At 41.2% G+C, this 25,470-nt stretch overlaps 1 protein-coding gene across 17 annotated transcripts in view; it reads left to right on the top strand.

Annotated features, from left to right (window-relative positions):
* Positions 1–25,470, top strand: part of BICD1 (BICD cargo adaptor 1) — a 274,492-nt gene that overhangs the window by 237,271 nt on the left and 11,751 nt on the right. For 5 of the 17 annotated variants that reach the window (XM_055280130.2, XM_055280135.2, XM_055280126.2 and 2 more), the window contains one exon: positions 21,485–21,560. The exons of 4 other annotated variants lie outside the window; for them this stretch is intronic. In XM_055280130.2, coding sequence (XP_055136105.1) covers positions 21,485–21,560 — 76 coding nt within the window. Of the gene's footprint in view, positions 1–1,326; positions 12,419–21,474; positions 21,875–25,470 lie in introns of those variants that run through there. 8 more of the 17 variants (XM_055280128.2, XM_055280122.2, XM_055280136.2 and 5 more) reach the window with 6 other exon arrangements.

Genomic DNA, 25,470 nt, shown 5'->3' with positions numbered 1-25,470 from the left:
AGACCCTGTCAAAAAAAAAATACACACACACACACACACACACACGTTCTGTTTTTCTTATTCAGCCTTTGAAATTCAGTATTATGCACTTACAGCATATCTTGATTTGAACTAGCCACATTTCAAATGCTCAACAGCCTCATTTGGTTAAGGGCTACTGTATTGGACGGTGCAGTTCTAGAACTTCTTACCAATAGTTTTAACTAGATAGAATTTCCACACGGAAATCTAAATTTCAATAACTAACAACTGATTTTAAAATAAAATTTAAGATGGCATGAATTTCGTTTTTATTTCTTATCTTTTTTTTAAGACAGAATCTCGCTCTTGTTGCCCAGGCTGGAGTGCAATGGCACAATATTGCCTCACCACAACCTCCGCCTCCCAGGTTCAAGCAATTCTCCTGCCCCAGCCTCCCAACTAGCTAGGATTACAGGTGTGTGCCACCATGCCTGGCTAATTTTGTATTTTTAGTAGAGTCAGGGTTTCTCCATGTTGGTCAGGCTGGTCTTGAATTCCTGACCTCAGGTGATCCTCCTGCCTCAGCCTCCCAAAGTGCTGGGATTACAGGCATGAGCCACTGCGCCCGGCCCTCATTTTTCTTTTAAACTGAAATACCGGACCAAACGTGCTATTTTGCCGATTCTGCTTTGTCTCTGATTGGTGGCAATGCTTTTTAAAATAGATACATATTAAATGTTTGAGCCAGGCGTGGTGGCTCATGCCTGTAATCCCAGCACTTGGGGAGGCTGAGGCGGGCAGATCACAAGGTCAAGAGATCGAGACCATCCTGGCCAACATGGTGAAACCCCGTCTCTACTAAAAATACAAATATTAGCTGGGCATGGTGGCGTGTGCCTGTAATCCCAGCTACTTGGGAGGCTGAGGCAGGAGAATCGCTTGAACCCAGGAGATGGAGGTTGCAGTGAGCCGAGATCACGCCATTGCACTCTAGCCTGGGCAACAAGAGCGAAACTCTGTCTCAATTAAAAAAAAAAAAAGTTTGTACCTGTATACCCTTTTCATACATCTCTTATTTGTTACTAGATCTCCTTGTCAATATAAAAACTTAATTACTTAGGTATATCCTAACAAAACATATTCCTTAAACATTCTTAAAACAGTATAATGACTTTTTTTTTAATTACTGTAATGAAGTTGTGAAAGCCCATGTTTCTTATTTTAAGCAGAGAGCACCTTAAAAAAGTTTAAAATGCATCCTGCCAGTTTTAAATAGCAGAATTTATTGACACCATATATAGAGACTGAAAATACATCAAAGTCTTTCAAGGTTGATTATTTCGTGTGCCTTCCTTCTTCCCACAGTAAGAGAGAAGATAAAGATAATACTGAGTAAACCATTCCGTGCTACAAATTGGACCCATTCAACAAAAATGCAATACTTAGTAGAACACCTGATGACCATGGTCCTATTCGTGTTTTTATTTTGTTTTATTTTTTTATTTACTGGTCTCTCCTCTGTCAGGTATTCCTATCCAGAAATTACATTTCCTTAAAAGATTTCATATTCAAAACCTGAGCATTGTATGCGAAATAAGCTATGGTGAAAGGATGGAACTTTTTAATTACTGAAGAGATCAATATGAAAAACTCTGTAGCAAGAATGTGTATATTATATTAGATCATACTTTTCAATCCATATTGACTATTTTAGTATCATTATGTAATTTTAAAGTCTTTTAGATTTTGTTAAAATTTTATTAAATCCATGGAAATTGAAAGTTCCTTATTTTAATCCTTAGGAGAAAAACTACAATTTTTCTCTAATATATCCATAAAGTGAAAGAAGAAGTACTTATTTGATATTCTTAATTGTTACATATTTAAGAGCAAGAGTAATTAGTTCATACTTATGTTCACCTAAGTCCACCCATACATTGCTGAGGACAGCAGCCTCCAGAAGGTGGCTGTTTCCGGAGGAGTAACAGGGAGCAACAGGTGGGCTGAGATATACATGAGGCCCAGGACATTCCAGGCAATAACTGTCTGCCTCTCCTGACTCTGCCCAAACCCCAAATGATGCTTTCTAGCTCACTAAATATATATATATATATCAGCAGGCAGACACTCGAGCTGAAAGAGACATTTCTAGGGTTCGTTTCTAGATCACGGATCCTGCCTCAGGCTCACTGAAGTGACCAGCCTCCACCCAGTAATAACAAACTAGTCTAAATCCAGAATACAACAATTATACATTTTAATCTCACCACCTTCTACCTGTGTGTGCTGCCCACCCTCAAGACAGAGAATAGCCTGTATTCCACCAACCGGCAATCACTAGCCTACAACACCAAATCCACAGTTTCTTTGGTATCCTTTGTGCCAGGGAGTTGGGTGCTGAACAGTCTACCTGTAATATTACCTTGCCTTCATATCCCAAAGCTCTGCGAGCAAAGAAGAGTTCTAGTGGGCAGCTAGGGCCATTTGTTGTAGTCCAGAGGAAGAGAGCCATCAGTATCTTCTATGCTGTACTCATACCTATTTAATCCAATCTGCTGGCACCAGTCTATTATATTCTACTATTTGCCCCCACTGTAACTACATAACAACCACCTCTATTACAACAGTGATTATAAGGCATTATCTGAGATGGTATATCCAAACTGTACCTTGCAAAGGGACTTCTATCTGCAAAGAATACTAAGAAAACATATTATGAGAAAGTCCCAATAGGTACCCAGGGAAGCCAATCTCTAGGTTAACCAACTACTTCCCTGTCCATTTCTCCTCATAAATGTAAAAGGAGAGCCTCCAGTGAAGAAATCCTGGAAGGGCATCTCCCAGCTCTGAGACTCTCTGATGCTATGAATTCAAGTTATTCTGTCCATGACTGGGTCTGGAGGTCACTGTGTAAAATCTATGCTTCTAAATAAATGTTATGATATCTCAGCACCATATAGTATAGTCCCCAAGAAAAGGGAATGCTTTTTCCAAAAAAAAAAAGGGGGCAATTCCCATTATCTAATATATAAAACAAACTTTTCTGATGATTTAAAGTGACTGTGTTGTGAACTGAGTAGACAGGGCAGGAAGGAGTAGTGATGTCCCTGAGTTCCTGCTGAATTCTGACAACAGGCCAACACTTTGATTTCTCTGTCAAAATGGCGGGATTCGATATCTAAAAGTATACAGATACTGTTACATGGAATATGGAAGCCACTGGTTTAATTCTGGCATGTCCATCAACATGACAGCCACCTGAACTCCTTTGAGGCATTGTAAACGGTTAGGAAAACTGACCTTTCTACACACGAAATCTGGCTTCAGCAGCTCTCCTGCACTCTAAGGGAGTTGGGCAGGGGCAGCCTGAGCTCTGGCTGTGAGCATAGCTCAACTGATGTGTAGTTAGAATGTTCATGGAAGGCCCAGGCTTGCTACTTCCCACTCCTTTATTTTAAATGATGTAGTGAGCCAGGCGTGGTGGCTCACGCCTGTAATCCCAGCACTTTGGGAGGCCGAGGTGGGTGGATCACTTGAGCCCAGGAGTTTGAGACCAGCCTGGGCAACATGGTGAAACCCTGTCTCTACAAAAAATACAAAAATTAGCCAGGCATGATGGTGTGTGCCTGTAGTTTCAGGGGAGGCTGAGGTGGGAGAATTGCTTGAGCCCAGGAGGTGGGGGCTGCAGTGAGCTGTGATTGCACCACTGCACTCTAGCCTGGGTGACAGTGCCTAAATAAATAAATAAAAAGAAAGAAAGAAATGATAGTGAAAATACAGTTGCATAGCACTTATACCTAGACTACTTAAAGTGACCTAGTAATTAAACTTACATAGCTCATCCACCAGCAAAGATTCCTAGTGCACCACACTCATTACAGAGCAGGGAAGCATTGCTGCCACCCTCAGGGATTCCTCTTGCATAACTCTGTGTTCTGTCCTCCACACACCCATCTCTTTCGTCATCTATTGATCTTATTCAGTTTTCCTGGCAGTTTCCCCAGTGTATTTTACCTGAAAGGTACAAGAGGAAAAAGGAAAAGCACAGCTCAAAATGGTTGACTATTCCATTCTTTGTTTTCTTCAAAAAGTGTAAAGTCATAAAGATGCCATAGAATGAGTAAACTCATTGTCCTTTGTCACCTCTCAGCCAATAATAGTCATTGATATACTCTCCATAACACAAATTTAAAGTTTTTTGTGAACTGTACATGCAATAGCCAAGTTTATTTTAACTTTAGTCATTACTGGATCCCAGAGATTTTCTTTTTCTTTTTTGGCATATAGATTATTTATGTCACTTCAGTGTGCCCAGTCCACAGATGAGATCTTCTGAGGGACTGCTTCTGGAGCCGGCCCTCTTGTGTGATTGAATTAGTCAGTGATGGTTCTCAGGACTAGACTAGATTGTTATTCTTAAAATAATTACTTAAAAAAAAAAAACAACAACTTCTATAACCTGAAAATTTTGTGGCCAGGGGCGGTGGCTCACGCTTGTAATCCCAGCACTTTGGGAAGCCAAGGTGGGCGGATCGCTTGAGGTCAGAAGTTCGAGAGCAGCCTGACCAACATGGTGAAACCCTGTCTCTACTAAAAATACAAAAATTAGCTGGGCATGGTGGCGCACGCCTGTAATTTCAGCTACTCAGGAGGCTGAGGCAGGAGAATTCGCTTGAACCTGGGAGGTGGAGGCTGCAGTGAGCCAAGATGGCACCCACTGCACTTCAGCCTGGGCAACAGAGCAAGACTCTGTCTCAAAAAAAAAAAGTAAAGAAAAATTTGCATTTAAAACTTATATGAAAATACATACATTTATTTTGCAGAATAATGATCTAGAGCAGGACTGTCATTTTAACTAAAGTTATTTTTGGCCAGGCATGGTGGCTCATGCCTGTAATCCCAGCACTTTGGGAGTCCGAGGCAGGTGGATCACAAGGTCAGGAGTTCAAGACCAGCCTGGCCAATATGGTGAAACCCCGTCTCTACTAAAAATACAAAAATTAGCTGGGCATGGTGGTGCACTCCTGTAATCCCAGCTACTCAGGAGGCTGAGGCAGGAGAATTACTTGAACCAGGACGCGCGAGGCAGAGGTTGCAGTGAGCCAAGATCGTGCCACTGCACTCCAGCCTGGACTACGGAGCGAGACTCCGTCTCAAAAAAAAAAAAAAAGTTGTCCAGACGCAGTGGCTCACACCTGTAATTCCAGCATTTTGGGAGGCCGAGGCAGGTGGATCACAAGGTCAGGAGTTTGAGACCAGCCTGGCCAAGGCGGTGAAACCCCATCTCTACTAAAAATACAAAAATTAGCGGGGCACAGTGGTGGGTGCCTGTAATCCCAGCTACTTAGGAGGCTGAGGCAGGACAATCGCTTGAACCTAGGAGGTGGAGGTTGCAGTGAGCCGAGATTGCGTCACTGCATTCTAGCCTGGGTGACAGAGCAAGACTCTGTCTCAAAAAAAAAAAAAGTTATTCTTAGTGGATATAAAAATTGGTGTTTTTGGCTGGTCATGGTGGCTCATGTCTGTAATCCCAGCACTTTGGGAGGCTGAGGCGGGTGGATCACAAGGTCAAGAGATGGAGACCATTCTGGCCAACATGGTGACACATGCCTGTAATCCCAGCTACTCGGGAGGCTGAGGCAGGAGAATCACTTGAATCGAGGAAGCGGAGGTTGCAGTGAGCTGAGATTGTGCCACTGCACTCCAGCCTGGCGACAGAGTAAGACTCCGTCTCAAAAAAAAAAAAAAATTGCTGTTTTTTTGGTTTGTTTTGTGTTTTAGTTTAAGGAGACACAGTGCCTCATCTTAAGGTCTTTTTTGCTGCTCTGATGCTGGTCATCTAGTCCATTCTTTTGCTCTAAACTGAACCTTGCCTCCCAGTTCTTCATTGCACTTCAGATTGTCTTACTACAAAGAGAAAATTAGTCTGTGATCAGTTTGGATCACAAGAACTGAAATTGTACATTTAGAATAGAAGCCAGGGATGTGACGCACACCCGTGATCCCAGCTACTCAGGAGGCTGAGATGGGAGGATCACTTGAGCCGGGGAATTAGAGGCTGCAGTGAGCCGAGATCGTGCCACTGCACTCCAGCCTGGGTGACAGAACAAGACCCTGTGTCTAAAAAATAAAAAGAAGAAAAGAAAGAAATTTAAAGTAGGAAGGGCTACCGTTTGCTTCTGGCCAAGCTTCACCTCTAACCATAGGATCTTTGAAAAGACTAGTTCTGAGGTCCTTTACTCTGAGTAGGTATTTATGGAATAAGCCATTATGTATTGACATTAGAATCAGTTAAACATAAATTTTTTTCTCTTTTTATGCACTACTTGACATCAAAAGCAAAAAGAGGTAAGTTGGCTATAAACCTGTAGGTGAATCTTATCTTTCTTAATAGATTTTTTCCTGAGTAGCTCTGCTTCAATTAAATTTCTGTGAATCAAATACTTTTACATTAGGAAGGTTGTCATTGGAAATTCTTATTCTTTTCTTTGAAAATGAATAAGCATCTTCTGTAAACTTAGATTTTCAAGATATCTAGTATTTAAACATTTTGCTTTTCCTTTAACCAAGTTATACTTACAGTTTAATTTGCTTGTGAAGACAAGGCATTTTGAAACACTTGGTTTAGTTTTGAGGTAACTGAATTGTTTCTCCCACCAAAAATGTGGATTACATGTAATAAGAAGTATTTCCTATTTTCTTAAAAATGAAAAAAAAAGCCAAGAGACAACTGATATTGGTGAAAGTCTATAATTTTCAGATCCATTGATTTACAGAAGAAGATGCCCTGAACCTCTCAGAATATTTTCTAGTGTAATTTTTTTAATGATTAAAAGAAATGAAGAAAATAGTAAACAAGAAGATCAAACACATTTCATTGAGTGGTGTCTCATATGTTTTTCTTGTTTGGGATCTATTTTTATAATTGATCTTTTTAGTGGATTCTTGGTTGTAGTTTAACCTATTTCTCTTTTGTTTCCTTTTGATGATGTATCAATTCTGACATTTCAAAGGTACAGCTGGCCTTCATTAGATATATGCGGTTATTGACTTTGCTTAACAAGAACAGACTATCGTACCACCTTGAGTTAACTCTGTGCCAGCTGGCGTTGCTCTTGAGAAGGTCATTTCTAAACAAAAGATTATTTTTTGAAAGGTTTTTATTTGGTGTAAGAATCTGGCAGCAAAATGTACTTTTACCTCTTGGTGCCACTGTGTTTAATTACCCTCTCCCCATTTATCCTCCATGTCTTTCCTACCATAGGCTGTTGATAACACACATGCTCATGGTTTAACTGTAAGTTGTTCAGAAACAGAAAGCTGACTGTACTGCAGGGCACTTTTATATTTCTCTTTTGCAAGATTTGAAATAAAAATAGATTTTTGCATGAATATTGCTTTGTTTTATAAGCTAGTCATCTGATATTCGTCAGGACAGCAAATGGGAAGATGGGTGAAAGGTTTTGTCAAATCTATAACCACTGAAAAATCTAAAAATGCTCCCTCTCTACGTAGCAAGGCATGCTGTCATTCTACATTGTTGAAGACGACTTTCATGCTTGTCACTGAAGTGTGATGAACTATATGCAGTTGTCATTTATATGAAGGAGGAGCCAGATGCTTTTTAAGATTTGTCACCAGGTCTTATTTTTGCATGGTCTATATTGAAATTTTTTGATGTGTTTCAACAATTCCTTCTTTTTGTTCTCTGGAAATTTTTAACGAAGAATTATTGTTTCTATCAAGAGTATATGCTGGCCGGGCGCGGTGGCTCAAGCCTGTAATCCCAGCACTTTGGGAGGCCGAGGCGGGCGGATCACGAGGTCAGGAGATCGAGACCATCCTGGCTAACACGGTGAAACCCCGTCTCTACTAAAAAATACAAAAAATTAGCCAGACGTGTTGGCGGGCGCCTGTAGTCCCAGCTACTCGGGAGGCTGAGGCAGGAGAATGGCGTGAACCCGGGAGGCACAGCTTGTAGTGAGCCGAGATCGCGCCACTGCACTCCAGCCTGGGGGACAGAGCAAGACTCCGTCTCAAAAAAAAAAAAAAAAAAAAAAAATAGTATATGCTATAGTGGACTATGCTGTGTTAAAGACTGATGTAAATATGTCTGAAGTGTTTGGTGATATAAATTAGCAGATTTCACCTGAGAAGTCAGAAATTACACTATCGTCTGTGGGTACTTTTAGAATAACTAATGTTTTAACAGGGGATGTAATATGTTTGGTGAAAAGGGATGAGATAGCCAACTCTATGTGTTTGATTATAAAATGCTGACAGTGCTTCACAGCTCTCCATTTTTATTCATATCAGTGTACCATTAAATTCATCATTAGATTTTTGAAAATAGTTATTTTCCTAGCTACTGTTAATATTTATGCAAATGTTTCTATCTCATGCACTTCTTCTTTTATATATAATATTTCTTTCTCAGTTTTTCCTTATTATTTCTAAATTCTCTACATGTGCGTTTTTCAGTTTATTTGTTTAGGAATTCATAGGACTGTTTAAATGTTCAAGTTGTTATTACAACGAGAATGTATATTGATGCTTCTTTCCATTAACCTTTCTGTTAATTCACTAACATTATTAATCATTCTGTAGATTTAGTGAGGAATCATTTACTGTTTATGTTATTTAGCACATCTTAAATGATGGCAATTTAAAAATTATTTTCAAGATTTATAGATCAAAATCTTACAGTTACCAGAGAAGAATAATTGATCATCTGATAACACTAAATTAACCTTAAAATCTTTATCAGATAATATTTATCCATTCTTATTCCTTTTGTTAGAAAGATGTTGTTACAATGACAGGAATGTCTAAATTGTAAACTCTCCCTTCAAGTGAATTAATTAAACAATGACATTGATGATACTAATAAATAAATCCAAGGATTTTTTAAAGGGAGGTGGCCTGCACCACATAAATTCCCCAGCAAAGTGTTGTGGGGAATTGAAGAATTGGAAGGCAGAGTCCTGCCTGCTGTCAAGGAGCTGCATAGTGTGGCTAGGGAGAATAGATACACTGCAAGGGAAGCAGGGGTCTAGAGGTCTGTAAGAAATGCCAAAAGAAGCTGGGCGCAGTGGCTCATGCCTGTAATCCCAGCATTTTGGGAGGCTGAGGCAGGCGGATCGCTTGCCTCAGGAATACAAGACCAGCCTGGGCAACATGGTGAATCTCCGTCTCTACTAAAAATGCAAAAATTAGCCAGGTGTGGTAGCATGCACGTGTAATCCCAGCTACTCGGGTGGCTGAGGCGTAAGAATTACTTGAACCTGGGAGGTGAAGATTGCAGTGAGCCAAGATGGAGATCACGCCACTGCACTCCGGCCTGAGTGACAGAGCAAGACTCTGTCTCAAAAAAAAAAAAAAAAAAAAAGAAATACCGAAGGAGGTGAGAGAAGTGCTAAAGGAGTTTGCAGGAAGCAGACACCTCCTTCTGGGGTGGCCAGAAATAATGACTGAAATTTGACTTTGCACAGTCTGATAGAGCATTTCTGGTGAATATAATGATAGGAGGAACAGCTTGTTGAAATGCATTTCTCCTATGACCCATTTTGACCTTTCTTATTTCCTTGTTGTTAATAGCATTTACTTTGTTCCTTGAAGCTGAAAACCTTAAGGGCATTCAACTCCTCCCTCTCCTTTGTCCATCGTGTCTAATCGATGGTCTCAGGGCTGCAGGCGTTCACAAACATTCTCTCCCCTGATCTTCACGTGAATCCTGCAAGATTGGTATTTCATGTTCTCACTTAACAGATAGAAAAACTGAGGCTCAGAACAGTTAAGTCACTTCTTCAGTGTCCCTAGCTTCAGTGTCACTAGCTACTTCAGTGTCACTAGCTACTGGTTGTTGGAGCTGGAATCTAACAGAGACAGAGGTCTTTCTGATGGACTCTAAATTTCATGCTGAAATGGAGAAGAACTGAGGAGCACAGAGGAGAGAGAACAGAGAATAAAGAGGGCCGGGCACGGTGGCTCATGCCTGTAATAGCAGCGCTTTGGGAGGCTGAGGTGAGCAGATCGTTTGAGCACAGGAGTTCAAGAGCAGCCTTGGCAACATGGCAAAACCCTGTCTCCACAAAAAGTTAAAAAAAATAAGCTGGGTGTAGTGGCACTGGGGAGGCTGGGGTGGGAGGATCGCCTGAACCCGGGAGGCAGAGGTTGCAGTGAGCCGAGAGCACACTACTGCACTCCAGCCTGGGTGACAAGAGTGAGACTCCATCTCAAAAAAACGAAAGAAGAAAGCTGAGAGGCCATAGGAAATGGCTGCAGAAGCATCGTAGGCAAACGCAAGGAAATTATTGTGATGTACCCTCACTTAAGACTCCAGTGCATCTAAGTGTGTTAGTAACTGATTATGGAGAGCACCTTTGTGCTATTATCAGAATTCCTGGGTGTGGGAGACTTTTATAACTGTGCAGCTTTTCTATCTCCACGTCAGTGCACAGTATATGGACATTTATATTTTCCACTAACACAGCTCCTCACATTCCACTCCTGTCAGTGTAGTTTTCCCCAGTACCACTGTTTTGACCACTTTCACACTTCTATCTACAGTGCTTTTGCTAAGAAGGAATCTGCTAAATTCGAATGCAGATTCTTTTTTTTTTTTTTTTTTGACGGAGTTTCGCTCTTGTTGCCCAAGCTGGAGTGTGATGGCGCGATCTCGGCTCATTGCAACCTCCACCTCTCGGGTTCAAGCAATTCTCCTGCCTCAGCCTCCCGAGTAGCTGGGATTACAGCCACATGCCACCACGCCCGGCTAATTTTTGTATTTTTAGTGGAAATGGAGTTTCACCGTGTTGGCCAAACTCCTGACCTCAGGTGGTCCGCCCGCCTTGGCCTCCTAAAGTGCTGGGATTACAGGCATGAGCCACCATGCCCAGCCCCAGATTATCCTTCTTAATTTGTTCTTCCTGCCTTTTGTATATATCTTTTTCACTTTGAGTTTCCTTGAATTAAAACTTTTTAATTCAACTCTTGGATTGCTTAGTTTTGAATAATTTGAGAGAATTTGGGCTGTTCTTGGTTTATTTAGACTGAAAAAGTACTCTCGGCAGAGTAAGAAGGAGCACTAACTGCTTCTATTTTGGAGCAAGTATCAAAGGCTGTGTTAGTCTGCTGCGGCTTCCATCACAAATGACCGCAGACTGGATGCCTTAAACAACAGAAGTTTATTTTCTCACAGTTCTGGAGGCCCGAAGTTCAAAATCAAGGTGTCCGCAGGTCTGTTTTCTCCTGAGGTCTCCCTCCTTGGATTGCAGAAGGCCACCTTCTCACTGTCCTCGCATCTCTGTGCACTGCATCCCTGGTGTCTCTCTGTATGTATTAATCCTCTCTTCTTTACAAGGACACCAATCAGATTGGATTAGGGCCAACTCTAACAGTGTCACTTTAATTTAATCACCTCTTATAAAGGTCCTGTCTTCAAATACAGTTGCATTCTAAGGTTCTGAGAGTTAGGGCTTCAATATATGAAATTAGGGGAACACAATTCAGTCTATAACATCATGGGCCATTCCACTGAAAGGGCGTGGGTGGACAGTCAGAAACCTGGGCACAAGTTCTCACTCTGCCACTCTCTCGATGGGCCCTAAGAAAATCACTTAACCCTTCTGATCCTCAGTGTTCTAATCTGTAAAATGGGGATTATGACTACCAATATCTTAGTTGAGTTTTGTTTGTTTGTTTTTTTGTTTTTGAGACAGAGTCTCGCTCTGTCGCTCAGGCTGGAGTGCAGTGGTGTGATCTCGGCTCACTGCAACCTCCACCTCCTGGGTTCAAGCAGTTCTCGTAGCTCAGCTTCCCAAGTAGCTGGGACTACAGGCACGCACTACCATGCCCAGCTAATTTTTGTTATTTTAGTAGAGATGAGTTTTCACCACGTTGGCTAGGCTGGTCTTGAACTCCTGAACTGAAGCTATCTGCCAGCCTCAGTTTCCCAAAGTGCTAGGATTACAGGCATGAGCCACCGTGCCTGGCCTCACTTGAGTTTTCTAGGCACTAAAAAGCTTTTGTTCATTATAAAAGCCATACAGAGGCCAGGTGCGGTGGCTCACGCCTGTAATCCCAGCACTTTGGGAGGCTGAGGCGGGCGGATCACGAGGTCAGGAGTTCGAGACCAGCCTGGCCAATATAGTGAAACCCTGTCTCTACTAAAAATACAAAAATTAGCCGGGCATCATGGCTCACGCCTGTAATCCCAGCACTTTGGGAGGCTGAGGCGGGCGGATCACGAGGTCAGGAGTTCGAGACCAGCCTGGCCAATATAGTGAAACCCTGTCTCTACTAAAAATACAAAAATTAGCCGGGCATCATGGCTCACGCCTGTAATCCCAGCACTTTGGGAGGCTGAGGCAGGCGGATCATGAGGTCAAGAGATGGAGCCATCCTGGGCAACCTGGCAAAACCCTGTCTCTAAAAATACTAAAAATACAAAAGTTAAGTGGGCGTGGCGGGCGCCTGTAGTCCCAGCTACTCGGGAGGCTGAGGCAGGAGAATCACTTGAACCCAGGAGGCGGAGGTTGCAGTGAGCCGAGATTGCGCCACTGCACTCCAGCCTGGCGACAGAGTGAGACTCCATCTCAAAAAAAAAAGTAATACAGAAAGTGACCTTGCATAAACTTAGTTTCTCATTTCTAAACAAAAATAAAATGTATCTCATAGAGTTTTTACAACGATTCAAGAGCTTTTGCATGCAAATTGTCTGCAAATATATATATAGCACTTTTTATAAGCATTACATATTACCACTATTTCTCATCCTTCTTTCTTCTACATTTCTTCTGCCTGCTCTTCCTTTTTTGTCATTGCCTAAAATCCCTATTAATGAATAGTTTGGAAGAACATGGCCAGGTTTGCAGAAAGAAGAAAGAGAGATACACTTTTCCCTCCCATAAGGACTAAAAGAGGATGTCTCTGTGCTTTGATCATTAACCACGGAGTGTTAATTTTAGGACAATCTATAACTCTGTCAATTTCCTACTTAACAGGTTTCAAAATTAAGTGTTCTTGCTTTTCCGCTAACTGTTAATCATCTGTTCTTATTGAAAGGTCTTTAATGAATATTGACTGTTTACTCCAAGTTTATAATATTTTTGGTCTAAAGTGGTTGTCTTAGTCCATTTTCTGTTGCTTATAACAGAATACTTGAAACTGGATGATTTATAAAGAAAAGGAATTTGTCATTTGCAGTTATGAAGGCTGAGAAGTCCAAGGTCACGGTGAGAGCCTTCTTGCTGGTGGGGACTCTGCAGAGGCCCAAAGTGGTGCAGGGCATCACATGGCAAGGGGGCTGAACATGCTAAGTCAGGTCTGTCTTCCTCTTATAAAGCCACCAATTCCACTCCCATCATAACCCATGAATCCATTAACCCATGAATCCATTAATCCATGAATGGATTAATCCATTCATGAGAGCAGACCTTTATGATCCAATCACCTCTTAAAAAGTTCCACCTTTCAATACTGCCACATTGGAGATTAAGTGTCAACATGAAGTTTGGAGGGGATATTCAAACCATAGCAGTGGTATCTATTTAAATCTATTTACTTTCAAATAGATAATAGCAGCAAATGTTCTATGATAGCAATTGTTCAAAGAAATTCATTAAACCTTTTTTATAAACAGTCTTGGAAAGAATACACCAAGTTAGCAAAGATAATAACTAAGAGTCTCATCAAGAGGCGTGTGTGTTCCTTATATCATCAACTTCCATTTCTCCTGCCTATTTTTAAGGATATGAGTATGTGGGCCGGGCGCAATGCCTTACGCCTGTAATCCCAGCCCTTTGGGAGGCCGAGGCGGGCGGATCACGAGGTCAGGGGATCAAGACCATCCTGGCTAACACGGTGAAAACCCCGTCTCTACTAAAAATACAAAAAATTAGCCGGGCGTGGTGGTGGGCGCCTATAGTCCCAGCTAGTTGGGAGGCTGATGCAGGAGAATGACGTGAACCCGGGAGGGGCAGCTTGCAGTGAGCCGAGATCACACCACTGCACTCCAGCCTGGGCGACAGAACGAGCCTCCATCTAAAAAAAAAAAAAAAGAATATGAGTATATGAGTTGCCCATTTTCAAAACAGGAAAGGAAAAGAAGAAAGCACACGTCCCTTTTTTTCTCACTTGTTGAAGGAAAGAGACTGAAAAATCATGAACTTATGAAAGACAGAGGAAGAGGTGCCTAAGGAGAAAGAGAGTATTTAAGTAAGAGGATTAATACCTATATATGTCAGAAGAAGAAATGTAGAAATACAGTTTTTACACAGTGGAAAAGAAAAGTTTCTCTAAACTGTAGACCAACAAACTTGAGCCTCATCCTCGGCAAATTTCTGGAAATGGATGAGTTACAAATGCTCTCTATAGAATAGAGATTGTTAAAAGCCAGTGTGAGTTCATCAAGAATGACTTGAACTGGACTATCCACATTCTGTATCTCATAAGAGCAGGGAAATGGTAAAATAATGTGTCTGAACTTGGGCAAGCAACTAACCAGGCATTTTTTTTTTTAATATTCTTGAGACAAATAGAGAAATCAATTCTAGAGGACAATATAATTGTGTAGACTCATAACTAATTGAATGATATGTGCAAAAGGTCCAAATTCATTGACTTATATTTATGAAATATGGTCTTCACTTAGCCTGACCTTATTATTAATTGCTAATCTTACATAAAGCTATCGAGGTCATGATTCTCACATTTTCTGATTTAAGAGAGAAATAAATGCTAAATGACAGAATAGGATCCAAAATATTCATCAGATAGGAAGAGGTGAAATATTTCACATGTATTTTAAACATAAAGTTTAAATGGATATGAAATATTGTGCTGAAATTCCAAGCACTGTAAGATGGAGGAAGAATGACTTAATGGCACTCTCTGTAAACAAAGCCAGCTCGATAGAAATAGCAGTGTGATGTGGCTGCCCAAAAATGCCACGAGGTTTCTGCCGTTTTAATAGGACTGGGATGTCTCAGATGAGACAAGACAGTGCCACTGTACTCTTCACTGGGCATATCTTACCACACATGATTTCCTTTCTTATCACCTCATTTTTAGAAGGATGTGCACAAACCGGAACAAGGTCACAGAGCAAGGAGAAGATTGAGGGAAATTGACATCACGTCTTAAAAGGAAGAAATGGGGTTGGGCCTGATGGCTCACACCTATAATTCCAGCACTTTCAGAGGCCGAGGCGGGTAGACCATTTGAGGCCAGGAGTTCGAGACCAGCCTAGCCACGGTGAAACCCCATCTCTACTAAACATACAAAAATTAGCCAGGCGTGGCAGCGCATGCCTGTAATCCCAGCTACTCTGGAGGCTGAAACACAAGAGTCACTCGAACCTCGGAAGTGGAGTTTGCAATGAGCCAAGATCACGTCACTTCACCCCAGCCTGGGCAACAGAGCGAGACTCCATCTCAAAAAAAAAAAAAAAAACAAAAAAAACAAAAGAAAGAAAGATAAGAAAAAAATGGAAGAACTTGGATACTTGGCCTGAGGAGAACTCAGAGGACAGAGATAGTTTTCATGGGAACATGTGAAGCATCGGAGCATCCGGAGGTTGTTTATGGTCATGAGGGAAAGAGACGTGGTGTGGAAAATACGATCTCATGAAAAAGTAGGATGCATTAGTTCTCAAGTCAGGAAGACGAGGAGGTGGAGTCAAGCGATGCTACAGGAGACTGTTTGCCACCAAGAGTTGCTGCTGTGCCTGCCCTAGAGCACTTGGGCCCCAAAGAAGCCACCTCTGCAGCCTCACTACTCATCCTGGCTGGGTTTGGTCGCCACAGATGGGCTTTCACCAGTGCCCACTGCTGCCATCTGGGCCAGGTGTGGAGCCAAAACAGAAGTGTTCCCTGTCTCCTACGTGAACTGCTCCTTCCCATCCCAAACAGCCACCAGTGGGCCCCTGGACTCCCTAAGGCATTGACTTTTAGAAAATTGGGTAGTTTGGCTGGGCGCAGTGGCTCACGCCTGTAATCCCAGCACTTTGGGAGGCCGAGGCGGGCAGATCACCTGAGGTCAGGAGTTCAAGACCAGCCTGGCCAACATGGCGATACCCTATCTCTACTAAAATTATAAAAATTAGCCAGGCATGGTGGTGCATGCCTGTAATCCCAGCTACTCGGGAGGCTGAGGCAGGAGAATCGCTTGAACCCATGAGGCGGAGGTTGCAGTGAGCTGAGATCATACCATTGCACTCCAGCCTGGGCGACAAGAGCAAAAGTCTGTCTCAAAGAAAAGAAAAGAAAATTGGTTAGTTTTCTAAATTGCATTGAAAATTTTATAAATAATAGAAGCCCGAGAGAAAGCCACACAGCAAAACTTTCTCTCTCTGCCAATGAAATGTATTATTTTCAGCCACCTCTTTTTAAAAACAGAATATTATCTTCATTCCTGTACCCTTCATTTTGCTTTGTGTTTTTGGGAGTGTTGGTTGACTTAAAATCAGTATCTCAAATCTCTGGGAAAGTTCCTTCTGTTTCTTTGACTCTACGATCCTGATATTTTCTAGAGGTAGCTGGTGTCAATTTGAGAAGCATCCAGAGGAGTGAATAGAAAAGAGGCCCTAGCATTAAAAAGGCTAAATTTAAATCCTTGTTCTGCCACTTGCTCACTGTGTGACCTTGGGCAAGTTAATACACATGGTGATCTCGGATTAATCAGTGGAGGCTTGTGGAGCACCTACTGTGATGGCAACCTCTGTGTTCCTTTCTAGCGGGAGAGATTTTAAAAAGAAGTTACAGAAAAAAAATATGCGAGACTATGATATTCTCCCATATTATCAAAAACACTTATTTTCTTCAATGTAGGAATAGTGCGAGCCTGTCAACCCAGCTATTTTAGAGGCTGAAGTGGGAGCATCACATGAGCCCAGGAGTTCAAGACCAGGCTTTAAGAGACCCTGTCTCTTAAAACAGATAACAAATGTAAAGTTTATAGGAAAGATTACATCATGTTGATTCAGCAAATATTTTCCTCTCTTATTTCTCCCTTTCTTTTCTATCTTCCCTTCTACTTGAGGCCCTTGTTTATGGAGGAATGTCATACAAGGGTACTCTTCTTGTGCATATCGAGACAGACCTATAGATGCTTTGAGCTATAATATTCCATATTCATCCCTGCCCTGGAGGCATTAGTAATCTCTTGAGCCAGGCACAGTGTACACACTTGTAGTCCTGTCTACTCAGGAGACTGAGGCAGGAGGATTGCTTGAACTCACTGCATTACAGCCTGGGCGACATAGCAAGGCCTTGCCTCTAAAAAAAATACATCAATAATCTCCTGTGTATGCTATGACATTTCCCAAGCCTGTGGCCTTATCGTATAAACGTACAGCATTTTCTAATTCCATTCTGATCATTTCAAATAAACACTTTAATTTTATGATGAAGTCTTACTACTGTTACTAAAGACCATAAAAAGTGTGTAGTTACAAAGAAGTTATTTGACTAACTCATTATGTTAGATGTCAGCCTAGATATCACGACCTCCAGGAAGCATTCCCTAACCCCTTAGATTCAGTTATGTTTGGTTAGTTAGATTTAGTTATGTTTGGTTAGTTAGATTCAGTTTAATTTAATTTAATTAACTTCCACTGTGAGGTCCTGTAACACCCTACACTTTGCCTATCATAGGAGGCAATACAGTGATACTTCTGCAAGTTCAGCTCAGCCCTTAGACCATATAATCCTGGATTCAAATTGCACCTCTACCTCCTAGTGGAGTTTGTCAAGTTACTTAACCTAAGTTCCCCTTTCCTTATACGTGAAGTGAGATTAATAAAACAGGGTTATAGAAGAGCGTGTATATTAAGTGCCTATACAGTGCCTGAGATATCGTAAGCAATAAATAAGTACTAGATGCTGTCATCATCAACATCACCATCACCACCATCATCACCATCATAACACTTCAGTGTAGTTGCTTATTAAATATGCTTATCTTCCTTGATAAAGCAGAGACCACATTTTCTCTGTTCACCTTTTCCCCCCTGCTGCCTAACACAGTTTCTGACACAAAATAGAAGTTTAGTAACTTGACTGTTGAATGGTTTAGACAAACCCTGGTGGCCAAACAACAGCAATGGCTTTGTGGGTTCTACAATGCCTGCTCCTTCATGCACGTAGTTGTCATCTTTTATGCCCCCCAAAGCAACGAGATTTGGCCTAGGTTCCTTCAAGAGTGAGCCTAGCAGAATAGATCCTAGACGGAGCAGGGGAGATCACTCAGAGCCTGCAGCATCTCAGAGCTACAAGGGACTTCCTCAGCCTCCCAACCTACCTCCTTCATTTTACAAAGTACGTGCTAAGACACATCTGTGGCTCAGCCAGGCTACAGTTGACACAGCTGGAGGGCTGTAGACCTGAGAAGAGGGATTTAGAAGACAATTGAGTCAGAGCAATGTAGCTGCATTTTAGTTTAATTTTTTCAGTCTATCGCCATTTTATCTATGAAATTTGTTTTTTATTCTTTAAGGATAACACGTAGCTAAGTGCTTATAAATAACAAATGCAAAATAATAATCATTAGCTTGGCTAGGAGCAGTGCTCACACCTACAATCCCCACATCTTGGGAGGCCGAGGCAGGAAGACTGCTTAAGGCCAGGAGTTCAAGACCAGCCTAGGTGAAATAGCTAGACCCTCTCTCTACAAAAATTTAAAAAAGTAGCAGGGTGTGGTGCTGTGTGCCTGTAGTCCCAGCTACTCAAGAGGCTGAGGCAGGAGAATCACTTGAGGCCAGGCATTGGATGCTGAAGTGAGCTATGATAGCCACCTAGGCAACAGCATGACATCCTGTCTCAAAAACTAAATAAATAGGCCGAGTGCAGTGGCTCACACCTGTAATCCCTGCACTCTGGGAGGCCAAGGTGGGTGGATCACCCGAAGTCAGGAGTTAGAGACCAGCCTGGTTAACACGGTGAAACCCCGTCTCTACTAAAAATACAAACAATTGGCTGGGCGTGGTGGCGCACACTTGTAATCCCAGCTACTGGGGAGGCTGAGGCAGGAGAATCGCATGAACCCAGGAGGCAGAGATTGCAGTGAGCCAAGATTGTGCCATTGCACTCCAGCCTGGGCAACAAGAGCAAAACTCTTGTCTCAAAAATAAAATAAAATAAAAAATAAATATTAGCCAGTGATGATGTTACTTCTAATGAAGGAAAAAGTGACATTCACTACAAATAAGAAGAATGTCTACCACCTCTCTAGCATTTCATTAAGGGAGTACACTGTGGTTCTGATCACCTGCTGTCTGAATTTTATCATAAATTATATTTTGAATGAATAATCTGTGACTGTATTGGCAAAAAAAGTCAAATATATGAGATATTTTTAAAAGATGTAAACCATTTTAATACTCTAGTTACTCTAATTCTAAGGATCGCTATTCCACAGAGGCCACTACTCTGCTTTAGAAGATTTTCATTATACCTCCCTGGCAACGTAAGACGTAAGGAATCCAGAGTGGTTTTTACATCCATTGCATTTACCCAAATACACCATCAGAGGGCAGCACACACCTGGTTAACCACACCTGGTGGCCTTATCAAAATAGTTGTCAAATGTCTAAGACATTCCTAAATTACCACTCAGATAGGCAGGAAAGCTGTTGGAAAAGACAAAAGGAGCAAAGATTTTAAAAAGACAAAAGAATGCATTCCTTAAGACTCTGAGTTTCTACAAAAGGGAATCTGGAGCTTATCAATGCTGCAAAATGGGAAAACAGAGTTAAAAAAGGAATTTCCTCAATCTGAGAAAACAGATTTGTTATATTTGAAAGATTTTTACTGAGTATGATCATCTGAACACCAGCTACTAAACAAAAATCAGATCTCCTTGTTCCTATTAAGATGCGCTAATTAATAAGATGGCAACAAAGACCACCATATAAAAGGGTTCCTTCAGTAATGTTTTCTTGAGTGAACAAAAATCAAGCCTGCCTTATATTGTATTCTACTTTGCATCACAAACAGTTTTAGTGTATTTCTGGAAAAGCATCAGCAGTTTTTTCGAATTTTAAATTCTGGAGTTATGTAACTATATAGGCAGGCTTTTTTATAACAGAATATATTGGCTTTAAAACAGGTGATACTTAAATAGAAGACTTTAAATGTAAATATCAGTAAAGCCTCGTTAAGGCTGTAAATCTAGAATTTGTGATAATGTGGATTAAATATTATTTACATAATGTATAAAGAGGCCGGGTGCAGTGGCTCATGCCTGTAATCCCAGCACTTTGGGAGGCCGAGGCAGGTGGATACCCGAGGTCAGGAGTTCGAGCCCAGCCTGACCAACATGGTGAAACCCTGTCTCTACTAAAAATACAAAATTAGCCAGGTGTGGTGGTGCATGCCTGTAATCCCTGCTCCTCGGGAAGCTGAGGCAGTAGAATCGCCTGAACCCAGGAGGCGGAGGTTGCAGTGAGCTGAGATTGCACCATTGCACTCCAGCCTGGGCAACAAGAGCAAAACTCTGTCTCAAATAAACAAACAAACAAACACATATAAGGAAAGGGATTTGCTAAGCAAATACATAGTCTAAGCAGTTGGCAAGAGGAAATGCTTCAATTATTTAAGAATAATTTTTAATTCCAATTTTAACTTGTTTGCAAAAATCTTTTTGGAGAAATATGATGTATATGCATTTCTAACCAGCTTCTTGCATGATTCTAATATAGTCACCTAGTACCAGTAAACAGACTGCTCTTTGATTTTTTTTTAGAACACCAGGCACTACTTTCTTGGAGTAGATGATTAACCCAGCTAAAGCTTGATTTTTACTAGCTAGCACTTTGTTAACCTAGTGTGTTCTATTGTGTGACTTTAAAATGGTAAAAACAATTATAAAGTCAAGTTCTCATTCAGGTTAGCTTTCTAGTCCAAGTCACTAACAATTTACTATGTAACAGACATTCTAAGATTTCTGCCAACAATTCTAGTTTCAATATATAAAATCAATTTTCAGAAAACTGTAAAGATTATTTCCTTGTTTAATTAAGATTCTACTAACCATAGAAAAGATTATATTGCACACTTTTCTCAAGTTACCTATGGGACTGACAATATGTCCATGTGTCCTGATAGTAAAGTCAGTTATCTGAATACGTTCCATTTTGGAATAAGAGATCTAAGTGCTAAGCAAGTAACCACCACTACATTCAAGTTTAGAATTGGCAGATCTTTCATTATATTAACAGACCCTTTATTTTTAGATATAACAAAATACCAAAGATAAATGGCCACATATATCCTAATGTACTTGAGAAATCTCGCTACTAATGCTTTGTCACTAATTTTTTCATACTGTATTTAAGAAAGAAAAAAAAGCCTGTCTTTTCTATTTGGCATCATTCAAGAAGAAAAAAAAAAAATCTGCGTCAGGATATTTCTGTGTGAATGCGCATTCCTCACTAAATCTCTCAGGCAGCTGCTTTAGTCAGTGTTACTAACACCTTGCTCTGTCATCTCTTTGTATACATGTCTAATTTATCAGTTTCTTGTAGATTGTCAGCAGCCTGCTGCCTCCGTACCGCCACAGTGCTCACAACTAGCCGGAAGGCAAGACTGCCCGACTGTCAGGTAAATTCAGACGTCCTTTCCCTTCCACCCAGCTGCATGTCAGATTCATAGACCCCAGCTCCCCTTTCCGACACCTGAACTGCCTAGGCATCACTGTATTTTGCTATGTTTTATTTCAAGTGTGGGCTACATAGACACACACTGGACACCTGCAGTCCCTGCGTTCCCAGTGGGAACACAAGAGAGCTGGGTTTATTTTGCTGGCTGCCAGCTGGTAGACTACAGGCTGCCATCAGCCCCTTTGTCTGTGTAAATACTTGGATTAGTCGACTGTTTCATTCCTTTCCAAAAAATAAAAGCTGGAATTGTTATGATGTTTGTCCCACTTTTCATTTTCTTTTGTCTTTTGTCTTTAAAATATATTTATTTTCCTGCGGAATCTGAGGGACACCAATATACTAATTGACCTGATTTGATTCCTATACTTTATATATATTAAAACATCACTATATACTCCATGAATATGTACAATTATTATTTGTCAATTTAAAAAAATAAAATCCCCGCTACTCAGGAGGCTGAGGTAGGAGAGTCAGTGGCTTGAGCCTGGGAGTTCAAGGCTGCAGCGAGCTATGATCACACCACTGAGCACCTGGCTGGTAAGTAAGAACCTGTTGCTAAAAAACAAAACAAAAACCACAGTAAAATAAAACGTAAAATGTTTAAATAGGCCAGGCATGATGGCTCACACCTGTCATCCCAGCACTGTGGAAGGCCGAGGCAGAGGGATTACCTGAGGTCAGGGGTTTGAGACCAGCCTGGCCAACATGGTGAAACCCCGTCTCTACTAAAAATACAAAAATTAGCTGGGTGTGGTGGCACATGCCTGTAATCCCAGCTACTGAGGAGGCTGAGGCAGGAGAATCACTTGAACCCGGGAGGTGGAGGTTGCAGTGAGCTGAGCTGGTGCCACTGCACTCCAGCCTAGATGACAGAGATTCCATCTAAAAGAAAATTAAAAAATTAAAAAATATATATCTCAGGCCAACAAACAGGAAGAATATAAAGAATTAGATATAAAGGCTGGGTGCAGTGGCTCATGCCGGTAATCTCAGCACTTTGGGAGGCTGAGGCAGGAGGATCACTTGAGTCCATGAATTTGTGGTTACAGTGAGTAAAATCACATCACTGCACTCCAGCCTGGGTAACAGAGCAAGACCCTGTCTCTAGATAGATAGATAGATAGATAGATGATAGATAGATACATAGATACATAGATAGATAGAGATAGATAGATACATACATACATAGATAGATATAGATAGAGATAGAGATAGATACATACATACATAGATAGATATAGATACATAGATAGATATAGATAGATACATAGATAGATAGAGATAGGTAGATAGAGATAGATACATAGATAGATAGATAGATGATAGATAGATAGATAGATAGATATAGATAGATACATAGAGATAGATAGAGATAGATAGATGATAGATAGATACATAGATAAGATAGATAGAGATGCATAGATAGATAGAGATAGATAGATACATAGATAGATGATAGATAGATACATAGATAAGATAATAGATAGATAGAGATACATAGATAGATAGAGATAGATAGATGACAGATAGATAGATACATACATAGATAGATAGAGATAGATAGAGATAGAGATAGATACATACATACATAGATAGATATAGATACATAGATAGATAGAGATAGATACATAGATAGATAGAGATAGGTAGATAGATATAGATACATAGATAGAGATAGATAGAGATAGAGATAGATAGATGATAGATAGATAGATAGATACATAGATAAGACAGATAGAGATACATAGATAGAGATAGATAGATAGATGACAGATAGATAGATAGATACATACATACATAGATAGAGATAGATAGAGATAGAGATAGATACATACATACATAGATAGATATAGATACATAGATAGATAGAGATAGATAGATACATAGATAGAGATAGGTAGATAGAGATAGATACATAGATAGATATAGATACATAGATAGAGATAGATAGAGATAGAGATAGATAGATGATAGATAGATAGATACATAGATAAGATAGATAGAGATACATAGATAGAAATAGATAGATAGATGACAGATAGATGATAGACAGACAGACAGATAGAACAGCTGTATAAAAGTGTTTCTGTGTTTCTGTTCTCTCTCCACTCAGTAGCCTTGGTAAAACTGAATTTGAAAAGTGGAGAAAAACATTGTAGTCAGCATTCAAAAGATAATATTGTATGTGACAGTGACCTTTATGTGAGATTACTTGAAAAATTGTAAAAACAGGTTTGCACAGTCCCTGAACACTGAACCGGAGAGTTTGCTGACAATTCCGATTCCAAAGGAAATCTTTCCAAATCAGCCATGAATTGCCCTCCATCCTGGTGAACTTCTACACAGCATCTCAGCGTTCCATCAGGGCCTCACCTCCATCCTGGAATGCTTCATCTCCAGCCACCTGGCCTCTGATGGTGCCAGACCTTAGTAGTCTCATTGTGGTTTTCATCATCTGCCCAGTGTTCTCTCCTTATCACAGCTGTTGCCCTTCTACCAGGGGAAGGCTTCTTTGGAGCAGGGGCAGGCCCAGACACTTTCCATGTGTGTCTGAGGAGTGCATGTGAGTAGCAGGCTACATGTGGTCAGGGGTCAGAGCCGGGGGAGCTGGAGTGCCACAAGTGTGGAAACACAGTGGCAGCTGAAGCCCAAGTGTCACATGCTCTCAGAGCCGGTTGTGCAGCCAGCTGTATCAGTGGAACATTGAGTTAGCACAGAAAGGTACATTATTGGCCAGGTGTGGTGGCTCACGCCTGTAATCTGAGCAGTTTGGGAGGCTGAGGCAGGAGGATGGCTTGAACCCAGAACTTCAAGACCAGTCTGGGGAACACAGGGAGATCCCCACCCCCCACCTCTACCAATTTTTTTTTTTTTTTTAATTAGCCAGGTGTAATGGCACATGCCTGTAGTCCCAGCTATTTGGGAAGCTGAGGTGGGAGGATCCCTTGAGCTTGGGAGGCCAAGACTGCAGCAAGCTGTGATTGCATCACTGCACTCCAGCCTGGGTAACAGAGTGAGACCCTGTCTCAAAAATCAAACAAATAAATAAAAAGAAAAATACATTATAAAATAGGTTGCTAGCCAGCCGTTTCCAATTGGTGTGTGTTAGTCAATTGTTCCCACCACCTTCAGCAACAGGGCTTTAAGAAAGGTTTTTCGCTAACACACTAATGCCATTTTACAACAGCACTAATTTCAATTAGAAATAATAATGATAGGTCAGACGTGGTGGCACAGGCCTGTAATCCCGGCGCTTTGGGAGGCCGAGGCCGGTGGATCACGAGGTCAAGAGATCGAGACCATCTTGGCCAACATGGTGAAACCCCGTCTCTACTAAAAATACAAAAATTAGCTGGGCGTGGTGATGTGCGCCTGTAATGTCAGCTCCTCGGGAGGCTGAGGCAGGAGAATCACTTGAACCCGGGAGGCGGAGGTTGCAGTGAGCCGAGATCACGCCACTGCATTCCAGCCTGGCGACAGAGCGAGACTCCATCTCAAAAAAGAAAAAAAAAAGAAATAATATAATTATAGATTTATCTCAATTATATAAGTAACAATGTAAATATTCAAACTCGTCTCAGTGGGATTCTGAATGTGTAGCAGTCAAGAACAGGGGCTCTTCACGTACAGTCCGTTCTCCGCCAAGCACCCTCAGCCCTTACCCCAAGGCCTGGGTCAGTGCTGGGCACATGACAGCTGTGCACTAAATATTGATTATACCTGAGTGAGTGAACGAGCTCTGGAATCAGATTGCTTGGGTTGAAATCCCACTTCTAATATCCACTGGTTGTTTAACTTTGGAAAATTTCTTTTGCTGGCTAAGATTCCATTTCTTCACTTGTAAAGTT

The sequence above is a fragment of the Symphalangus syndactylus genome, chromosome 5, assembly GCF_028878055.3.
Source record: "Symphalangus syndactylus isolate Jambi chromosome 5, NHGRI_mSymSyn1-v2.1_pri, whole genome shotgun sequence".
Classification (NCBI taxonomy): Eukaryota; Metazoa; Chordata; class Mammalia; order Primates; family Hylobatidae; genus Symphalangus; species Symphalangus syndactylus.
This window is presented reverse-complemented; position numbering and strand designations above follow the sequence as displayed.